Source organism: Lactuca sativa, chromosome 6 (genome assembly GCF_002870075.4).
Source record: "Lactuca sativa cultivar Salinas chromosome 6, Lsat_Salinas_v11, whole genome shotgun sequence".
Lineage (NCBI taxonomy): Eukaryota > Viridiplantae > Streptophyta > Magnoliopsida > Asterales > Asteraceae > Lactuca > Lactuca sativa.
Window position 1 is genome coordinate 143,791,915 of NC_056628.2, and position 10,730 is coordinate 143,802,644.

The 10,730-nt window shown below is 34.7% G+C and overlaps 1 protein-coding gene and 1 long non-coding RNA gene across 4 annotated transcripts; one reads left to right on the top strand and one right to left on the bottom strand.

The window, feature by feature from the left end:
- Nucleotides 1-6,335: 6,335 nt before the first annotated feature.
- LOC111915783 (uncharacterized) lies at nucleotides 6,336-7,445 on the bottom strand. 2 transcript variants are annotated; one of them, XR_002858281.3, is made up of 3 exons: nucleotides 7,360-7,445; nucleotides 7,068-7,163; nucleotides 6,336-6,992 (listed from the first exon to the last, which is right to left on the bottom strand). It is a non-coding gene; the product is annotated as an uncharacterized LOC111915783 (long non-coding RNA). The 2 variants fall into 2 exon arrangements; XR_002858280.2 differs by lacking the exon at nucleotides 7,360-7,445 and having other exon boundaries at nucleotides 7,068-7,353.
- Nucleotides 7,446-8,498: 1,053 nt separating this feature from the next.
- Nucleotides 8,499-10,496, top strand: LOC111915782 (uncharacterized). 2 transcript variants are annotated; one of them, XM_023911430.3, is made up of 3 exons: nucleotides 8,499-9,149; nucleotides 9,260-9,316; nucleotides 9,394-9,473. In XM_023911430.3, exons 1-3 carry the CDS (start codon nucleotides 8,520-8,522, stop codon nucleotides 9,418-9,420), a joined length of 714 nt encoding a protein of 237 aa, XP_023767198.1. In that variant the 5' UTR covers nucleotides 8,499-8,519; the 3' UTR covers nucleotides 9,421-9,473. The 2 variants fall into 2 exon arrangements, with proteins under 2 accessions (XP_023767198.1, XP_023767197.1); XM_023911429.3 differs by having other exon boundaries at nucleotides 8,499-9,316; nucleotides 9,394-10,496.
- Nucleotides 10,497-10,730: the final 234 nt, after the last annotated feature.

A 10,730-nucleotide genomic window follows, 5' to 3' on the forward strand; every position in this document is an offset into this window, starting at 1 on the left:
TGTTTTGAAACCAAAAGAAAAAATCACCTCATCAAATTTTTGATACCATTGTTTAGGCGCTTGTTTCAACCCGTACAAAGATTTGACAAGCTTACAAACCATATGCTCTTTACCGGGCATAATGAAACCTTCTGGTTGTTTCATGTAAACTTCCTCGTCAAGATCACCATTTAAAAAGGCTATTTTCACATCCATTTGGTGAATAACCAGATTGTGGATACTTGCCAAGGCAACCAACAATCTAATAGTAGAAATACGTGCAACTGGAGCATACGTATCAAAATAGTCAATACTGGGTTTTTGTCTAAAACCTTGAATGACTAACCGGACTTTGAATTTGTCAATAGTCCCATTTACATTCATTTTCTTTTTGAAAATCCATTTGCAACCAAGAGGTTTAGAACCTGGAGGCAAATCAGACAACACCCATGTGTTGTTCTCAAGAATTGATGACATTTCATCATCAATCGCTTCCTTCCAAAAGGCACTATCCCGAGACTCCATGGCCTCTTGATAAGTCTTAGGATCATCTTCAATACTATAGCAATAAGAGTACTCAAGACTAATTTCATCCCTTGAACCTTCCACCAAGTACAGTTGGAAGTCGGATCCCAAATTTTTTACAATATTGCCTCTTTTGCTTTTACGAAGCTCTTGTAGTTCTTGCACATTACCACCATCTTGACTTTCTGAATTTTTCTCTTTAGGATCACCAAAAGTAAGATCCTTAGGCCTTTGAATTGATGAAAACCGCATCTCATCAAAAATTGCATCTCGTGATTCGATAACAGTGTTAACCGAAATCGAATCATTAGGTTCTATTACATAAAACCTATATGCCTTGGAATGTTCAGCATATCCAATGAATATGCAGTCAATTCCACGTTCTCCCAAATTCTTCTTTTTGGGCTCGGTGAGTTTTACAACTGCCCGACATCCCCAAACCCGAAAATAACTCAAATTCGGCTTTTTCTTGAACCAAAGTTTATATGGGACTGTTCTATTCCTTTTATTTGGAACCCTATTTAACAAATAGCAGGCCGTTGACATGGCCTCTCCCTAGAATCCTTCACTCAATCCCGAGTAAGACAGCATCGAATTTACCATTTCCTTTAAAACTCGATTTTTGCGTTCAGCAATGCCATTCTGTTGAGGCGTGTAAGGTGTCGTGGTCTCATGAATGATACCCATTGATTGGAAGTATATGGGATCCATATATTCACCTCCCCTATTAGTCCTGAGACATTTAACCGGAATGCCCAATTGCAATTCCACCTTGGTTTTGTATATTTTGAATTTATCTAAGGCTTCATCCTTAGAGTGCACCAAATACACATAGCAAAACCGAGTGCAGTCATCAATAACAGTGACTACATACTTTTTATTCCCTAAAGAAGGAGTGGAATGAAAATCACACAGGTCACTGTGTACAAGCTCCAAAACAGTAGAATTTCTAGTGACACTAGGAAAGGGTTGTTTTGTCACTTTTGTAAGCATGCATGTTTTACATTTATCAGATGTCATATCAAAGGCTGGAATTAATCCATCTTTTGACATCTCATGCATCCTTCTAAAGTTAACATGACCTAATCTTACATGCCAAAGCATAGATTTGTCAACATTAGAAGCAGAAGATACAAATGTAGAATTCTGAACATGTAATAATTTGTCAACAATATTCAAACGAAACATTCTATTATTTAAATATCCAAAGCCAACAAACATTCCACCCTTAGACAAAACAAACTTATCCGACTCAATAACTTGTTTAAAACCATCAGAATTCAAACAACTAGAGCTTACAAGATTCTTGCGAATCTTGGGAACAAACAAAACATCAAATAACCTAATTATCTTTCCAGAAGTAAATTCAAGACACACGAAACCTAAACCACAAATAGTTATAAAATAATTGTCTCCCATTTTCAGCACCGAGCCATCTTCAAGCGGAGTTAATGTTTCAAACATCCGTTTATCCTTGCATACACGGTTCGTTGCTCCGGAGTCGATCCACCAAGCAACATCATCATCCTGCACATAGAATGATTCAGGGATAAATGAAACATAGTAAACATAATTCTGATTAGAATTATCAAAGTTAGTAAAAAACTGACCTCCTTTCACTTGGGCCGAAGACCTGTTCACTTTCCCATTGGCTCCGCTGTTTCCAGCACCATTGTTGCCCAAATTCACACGACAATCACGCTTGCAATGCCCAACTTGATTGCACCTCCAACAAACCAGATCCTTTCTCTTTTTGTTGGAGATGCTTGGGACATGTTCCTACTTATGTTTGCCATGTCCTTTGTGGTTATGGTTCCTTGGTTTGTTTTCAACCATATGAACCGAGGGCTGTCCAGGTTCAACTTTTCCTTTGGGTTTTTCAGATTTGTCACTTTCCTTCGCACGAAGAGATTCTTCAATACGAATGTGGCTAGCAAGTTGAACTAATGACAGTTCCTCCTTTTGATGTTTCAAGTTATGTTTGAAGTCTTTCCAGGACGGAGGCAGTTTGTTAATGATAGTGGACATAGCTATGGATTCATCCATATTCATTTTGTGCAGTTTAAACTGTCCATATATGCCAAGGAGTTCATTGTACTGTTCAGTGATAGACCTTGAATCTTCCATCTTATAATTATTAAAGTCACTAACCAGAAACTTCTTGCTAGAAGCATCCTCAGTAATGTATTTTAGTTCAAGGGTATCCCACAACTCCTTGGCACATAAGGCTTCACTATGGATATTAAATAAAGCATCAGACATACCGTTCAGAATGTGACCTTTGCAGATGTAGTCATCATTGTCCTACTTCTGTCTCTTTCTCGTCTCTTCATTCGTCTCAACAACACCTTCCTCAGGCTCTGCTGGTCTTGGAGTAGTCAGCACATATGCTGCTTTCAGAGTAGTCAGCATGGAGTGCATCTTCTTCTTCCAACGCCTGAAGTCGACACCTTCAAACTTCTCCAGTTTGGCAAACTTGATAGTCATCTCGCGGATTGAGTCACCCATCTCCAGAAACAAAAAAATATCAGTTCGAATGTTGGGAAAATTAGGGTTTACGGTGGAGATCTGGATACCAACTTGGATCGTGATATCACTTTCCGAACTGATATTTCTACCCTATGTCTGGGTTACAAGAAATTCAGCCTAGGATAATCCAAGCGGACACCTACGTTTCTAGGCACAGAAAACGTAAGCTATTATGCTAAAGGGTTTTGTGAATGTGTGATGAAAAACAAGAGCTAAAAACGTACCTCTTCTGAAAAGGAAGAGTTGTTTATATACTAAACACGATTAGGGTTTCATTAGGGTTGGGCCGTCATTACTTGCTTTGGAAGCAAGTAATATTAATCCGGATCAGTGGGACCCCAGCCAGGGGCTTTGCCCCTTGGACCCCGCTACGGGCGCTGCCCCTAGACCCCGCCAAAGGGGCGTGGCCCCTTTGGAAACCCCGGACCCCCGACTAGTCGTCAAATCGGCTTCTGACTCGATCTTATACATGCGTGCACTCCGCACAACCCCGCACATGTATTAGAGTACAAATCATGAAACCCCTTAGCTCACATGTTAGTTCCACTTACTTAAAATGACATGGTGACACTAAAATCACCAACATAAAACACCTTCGATCTCTATAAAAGAATCGTAACATCAAATCATAAACCTAATAATTACACATTTACGTTCTTGATCAAGTCTGCTGTACAGTTATTGGATAAGGATTTGGGTGTGATTGTACATGTGATTGCATTTACGTTATGTCAGAGTATCTTGACCTTTTCACCCTTGCGCAAAAAACAAAACATCACACCAAATGAGTGTCACTTTCGCTTCCAATCTTGTCTTTGTAAGCTACGCAACAAGTAAATGTGATGAAACTTTGTTCTATTGATATATTATCAGTAACCTTTAACAATGATACATAAGTGTCAACAAAGGGAGAGATATTGAACAAGAACAACAAGTATGGTCTTTCGTTCCAGTTGAAACCCTTGAATTCATAATAGAGCTAGTAAAACGAGATGAACTTCTATTACAAGGATTCTTTTATTAAGACCTTTCGGATAGATAGCCCTATTGAATGAAGGTTGAACACCAACCCGCCTGGAAAGCTAAGAGTCGGCAAAGACCTAGTTGTCGAGGAATGAAAGTAGTCGAGAGAATTACCAATGTTAATTTCTCCGTAAAATTGGTATGTTTGTTTAGTTGAGTGCACGAAGTTTTATTCATCAATATTGTAATAAATAGCATATATGATTTATTATTTTATAGCGCAAAAGTCACCATATTTTAGTTATTGTTTTAATTTTGATAGTATGAATGTAATGTCACTAATTAGTGATGCGTCATCATGTAATGTCATCAAAAAGTACAACTTGAGCATGTCATTTTAATTGGAAACCAGGTAAAAGTAAGAAGACATGTTAAGTTGTAAACATTAAAATAAATTAGAAAAAAATATTTTTTCAAAATAAAAAAAAAAAAAAGAAAACACAATGTTTTTTATGCAGTTTGCCCAAAAAACAATGTGTTTTTATATAACATTTTTCATTAATTGATCTATCAAGTTTTTCTCCAAAGAAACAAATAGAACTTCAAAAAAATCCATTATTGAAGTCAAATAAAATCAAATATATTTTTCTTGTGTCGAAATTTGAGATGAGATGTTCCATTTGTGATTAAATTTCGAGTTTTATCTAATAAAGTATATATTCTTTACTTGCTCAATTAATTATATAAATATCTTCGAAGTCGTATTCACTTGAAGTAATAAATTGATGTGGAATAGTAACTTAGTTTTTTTGGCGATGATAATGCGAATGTCTATTCTCCTTGACATGTAAGCTTAGCTAACTTATACAACAAGTTCAATTTATCAATAACTAAAGCCAAAGTTATCACATATAATTTCTTATAAAAACCTAGATACCATATTTATGCCAACACATATCACATGATAATTGTTTGAAAGGCTATTCTAGTTTTTTACGGGCTCCCTGGAAGAAGGTTCACCATTTAGTATGGGAGAGCCACTACCCTAACCAAGCCACTAGGTGATAGTTAGACATTGGTTAGACGATTTAAAGGATTTATTATATTTTACGATTCGATTAAACATAAGAATATTTCAATGAATGAAAATGGAAGAAAGAAACTCAATTCTTTTCGTGTGTCATGTGATATAGAAAAAAGTTTCCATTTAGAGAAAGAGATGCATACATAGGATGCATCATGTTAACTTTGAATATAATAAAAGAATCTTAGAAAAAGCATTTTAAATATACACTACTTGAAAGCAAAAAAATCTTGACTTCAGAACTCAAACACCACCAATCTTAGTACCTATTTGTTTGCATATACAAAAGGACTATCACTTTTGTATCTTCTATAACTCTGTTAGTCCTCTTTGTCATCATATAGCCAAGGAGTTCAGGGGGAAAACTGTTGGAAATATGCAATGACTGCACTTATGGTATTAGCTATGCTTGTAAGCAAGAAAATAATAAGGCTAACACATAAAAAAAAAAAAACATAAAGAACTTGGGATTGTCAAGTTAACTTGTCATGGATTTCTCTTAACTGGACAAATTTAACACCAATGATTTATGAAATAACTGTGAAATAAACATCACTAACAAGCTGCTTCTCTGCCATCGTTTCCCGATGGGAATTAAATTCAGATTTGGGGAAGATTGAGCCTCTGTATAAATCTTGAACTTAAATTACAGATTCACGAATCCAATAAACACATAATCTGGACTTGAAATTACCTGAAATTACTCTCATGCTTTTGTGCTGTTTAAACTTCAATTATTTCTAATAATGTAATCTCTCACTTGCTTATTTAAATCACTAAAACCAAAGTTGTGAAATATAATTTGACATAAAATTATTAAAAACCATATTAACTCTGAAATATATCATTTGTTAGTTGTTTGAAAGGCTAGCCACCAGACGCCTTTTTTTTAAGGTATGATAAAATCATCTCTCATTTTTACCATGGTCATGTCCAACTCTGTTTGTAAAATGGTTGAGGTTTATAACAATCGAAATGGTATAAGATGGTCATATATTTGGACATTACACTATCATAAATTCATATTTTATTAGACTTAATGTATGATAAATAAGTAATATATTTAAATTCTTCAAAAAATAATATTATGTATTTTAATAGATGTCCAAATTCCATCTCAGAGTCATAATATATTTTAATAGCGGAAAGAGAATTCCAGAGGGTAATTATCGAGCTAAAGGATTGGAGATAGGATTAATTGATCAATTAACTTTATAAACGATCTAACAGTGAACTCATCCAAGCAAAAAAAATGTAATCAAGCATTACCCACTTTCCTATATTATAAATACATATGTTGGCTTTCTCTTCTTCTTGTCCTATATTCAAGCACTCCTTGCTCATCATAGCAAATTTGTACATATTTTCAATGTGTATACCTTCTCTAAATATGGCTTAAGAAGCCATTGCAAATCACATAACAATTTGCAATAGTACATCTGACCTGGATTCACTATATCTAACAGGTTTTTCAGATAGATCCATCACACTCTTGTATTCTAATTGGAAACATGGAAAAACAAACAACAATAAGCCACAGGCATTTCATCGAGCACCTGGCAGGCAGAAGAGAAGACCAAAGCACACATCCATTAATAGAGAAGAAACCCACTTCTGTATTTGTAAGCAAGAAAAAATTAACAACCATCGCTAAATTGCTTATATATAGAGAGAATAGATTGCCTGAAAAGGTTTGATTCCAATTATTTGTTTACTCAACAAACAAGTACCAACCGCCATTAAAGAGCATAACAGTTTGCTCGAGCAGCTCCCCTAACTCTGTGTTAAACCCTGACTTTACGATCCTATAGCTGATGCCTCCAGGGGACAAACGGGTAAAGAACTCTATTTACAGATTCATGAATCCCACGACCATATAATGACAATAAACACATAAGCTTCTTCTGATCAACTGCAAATATATCTTGAATTGAAAAAAGACGATTTAACAAAACTCACTTAGGTTTGATAGTTTGAATGAAATTACCTCTGATTACTCTCTTTCATGTCATCGATCGATTGCAAATCAGACACAATCCATTACGTTAACTATTTCCATTTCTTGCAAAACTTGTTCCTCCACCTGTACACTTAACAAATTCATTACCTTAATAGATTTGATATATATCGTCTTTTGGCCCAATCTTTATCTACTATATTTTCCACTTGTTCGATTCAAATATTTTGGAAGTCATATTAACTTAAAGTGTAAGTTAGTCTGCTGCTCTGATGACTATAAAAGACATTGGAAGGGTCATTTGAACAAAAAATCAACTTACATGAATCAATTTAAGATGCAGGGTATGTGCAAATCAATTCTAATCACCATTCTTAACATATTATGTCTAATTTGCATTATAGCAACCTACTCTCATTAATTTTTTATTCGTACTATATTTCAGGGATGTAAAGGCAACTATAAAAATGTAAAAAATTCTTGAACGATTTTTTACTTTTACCACTTTCGCGTTTATTTTAACTATTTTTCTTATTAAAGCATTGTAAGTTCCGATTATTTCTTCTGGACAAGTATGCCATCATCTCCCCTTCTATAACTTCACATGCGTCCTATATTTGTCAAGGGTCAAATGCAAGACAATAGTTTACTTTTATTTATTTGTTTGTTATAGCATCCTAATTTCATTTATCCATGTTACATCGTTATACTTTTAAAAATCTAATACAAAACAATTTTCACTATACATGCGTAGATATTTCAAAGTACAATGTCCTAATAGAGAAAAAATTGCAAGTATAATCCTATAATTGGGTTGATTTTTATCGAAAGAGATGAATGTAGGATGCTATAGCAAACATATAAAGGAAAGTACATTGATTTTTCATGTATTGATCCTATTTTTCAAATTTACCAACTTTTGCAGCTCTCAATAGATTTGATGGCGATAAATAGGAACTTATTTTACCAAAAATCCCCAATTATAGCAACACTCTATACCAAAAATCCCAATTAAAACGACGTACTTTACTAGTAAACTATTTTACTAATTCAAATTTGTGGTTTGGTTAGATGCATGAAACTCAGCATGTGGTTAAATGTAAATTTATAATCTAGAATTTCTACATTCGAACTTTATAGCATCCTACTTCCATCAATATACATCTAAATTTGGAGCAGTAGCTACCCCAACAAATTGCCCTTCACGAAGCGTAGGAATCCCTCTAGTTCAGATAAAATGAAGAAATCCAATTATCTTCATGTGATATACAATGAAAACTTCAATTGGAAAAAGAGATGTATGGTAGCTTTAACTTGATGTAAGAAAAAAGAATGTTGTAAATAGCATTTTAAAAACTTTACTTGGAAGCAAAGCAATAAGTTAGATTTCTTTAGTTATAGAAATAGTATTCTTCGTCTACCTCATTTTCTATAAATTCAAGTGATAAATACATCACATTCCACACAATAGAGAGATAGGATATGGAAGAGATTGAACACTTTAGTCATGAAAACCATCCATTAAATCTTATAAACTCTGAGATGATTGTAGGTGCTAGATTCGATGGTGGTGATAAAAAACCACAAGTCATTGGATGCAATGCATGTGACAAGCCCATATCAAGTGGTTTTGCATATGCTTGTACCAAATGTCGTTACTTTCTGCATAAAGCATGTGCACAACTACCACCCACTTTCAACGACCCTTCCTTATATCATCACCCTCTAATACTTACTCGTATGACAGATCCCAGATCATGGAAATGTGCGGTGTGTCGTATTCAAAAGAAATCTGGGATGTTTTCATATACTTTCGAAAAGGATTACATATACATCTTTAAAGCTTGCATTGATTGTTGTGTTTCTAGGATTACTCGCAAGGCAGAAGCTGATGCTATCAAGGAGGCAGGAAGGATCAAGATTGAACATAAAGGCCATCCACAACACACTTTAAGCCTCAAATTAAGACCTAATGTGGTGTTGTGTGATGCATGCAAAGCTAAGGATGAAGGCTTATTCTATGAGTGTGATAGTTGTGATTTCTGGATCCACAAGACTTGTGTTTCCTTAGCACATACCATCGATCTACCTCATCACCCCAATCACAAATTGGTTCTTGTCTATTCTCTTCCAGAAATATTCTTTAATTTTTGGTATTATTGTGAAATTTGCAATGAATACATCCAGCGGAATGAGTGGTTATACCATTGTGCAAATTGTAGATATTTTGTACATATCAGGTGTGCCTTAAATGCAGAGCAAACTTCTACTACTCAAAGGTAAATTAAACTTCCTTTTTATGCGTTTGTGCATGCTTCTTATGATTTATTTATTTATTTATTTTTTGTGGTTTCAGAGATGTCTCAAGTACTTCTTTTGTTGATGAAGACCTAAAAGATTTGTTGGAATTTCCCATGTCAGAGGCATTCACAGATCCATTAAAACTACTACATTTGGATAAGACAACTATGCATGATGATGAGAGTAAAAAAATTAAACATTGGAGCCATAATCATCCATTAATCCTTAATGTAGATCATCAAGTTAACAACATGTATGGTATCATCTCTAGTGATCCAATAGAGGTATGTCAGGGGTGTGTACGACCCCTTTCCTTTCCATACTATAGTTGCAAAGATGGATGTTCATTCTCTCTCCACAAATATTGTGCTGAGTTACCACTCAAATTACAACATCAACTTCACCCAGATCATTCGCTTGTATTGATAAATGCAGCGGGACATGGTATAATCCATGAATGCATTGGTTGTTTTAGCAAAGGCAACATGTATTTTTATAGGTGTAAAACTTGTGAGTTTTACCTTGATGTCAATTGTGCATTTTTACCCAAAACCATTAAACACAAATCCCACAAGCATCCTCTTATCCAAGTTATGGATCCATACCCTCTTTGTAACGCATGTGAAAAATTTTCTAGAGGTATAAGCTATGCTTGTAAGTCTTGCGACTTCATATTAGACATGTATTGTGCAATGAGATCACCACATTCCCTTGCTCATAGATATTGCAAAGGGCATAAAATCCCACTGACGTATCCCCCTATCATGGATCACCCGGAAGATTTCTATTGTGATATCTGTGAGAAAGAAATGCACCCTAAGTTGCCACTCTATTATTGTCACAAATGCAAAAATTCTTTTCATCTTGATTGCATTATTCGAATCGATTATCAAGCAAACATGTTGTACAAGGGCACAAGAAATGTTTCCTATCATAAACATCCATTAACATTTGTTCGGAGAAAGAAAACGCCCAAGTATGTGTGTTCTGTTTGTAATCAAGATATTAATGGTTATTTGAGCCTCGAATGTCGGGCAAGAGTCTGTAATTTCAATATTTGTTATGAATGTCATCTTGAGCAATGAATCCTCAATTATGTAATATGATTAGGACCTAATAATTATGAATCCTCAATCATGCCATTGTTTCCATGAATTATTTCTAATATGTTGGCTTTATCTTCTTCTGTGTCTTAAATTCAAGAGATCTTTGCTCATAACAGTTACATTTTTAATTTGTATGCCTTGTTTATGTGTGACTTCAATAATCTTGGATTTTTGCTTAGTTGAATTAAGAAATCACATGGCCCATAAGTAGATAAAAATTTATCGTGATGCTGATGCTAAAAAAATAATTAGTTACTAGTTGACATCAAGTTTTAACAACTTGATA

Coding starts and splice junctions, on each gene's coding strand:
- LOC111915782 (XM_023911429.3), top strand. CDS start 8,520: ATGGAAGAGATTGAACACTTTAGTCATGAAAACCATCCATTAAATCTT. Junction 9,317..9,393: donor CAAACTTCTACTACTCAAAG/GTAAATTAAACT, acceptor TTGTGGTTTCAG/AGATGTCTCAAGTACTTCTT.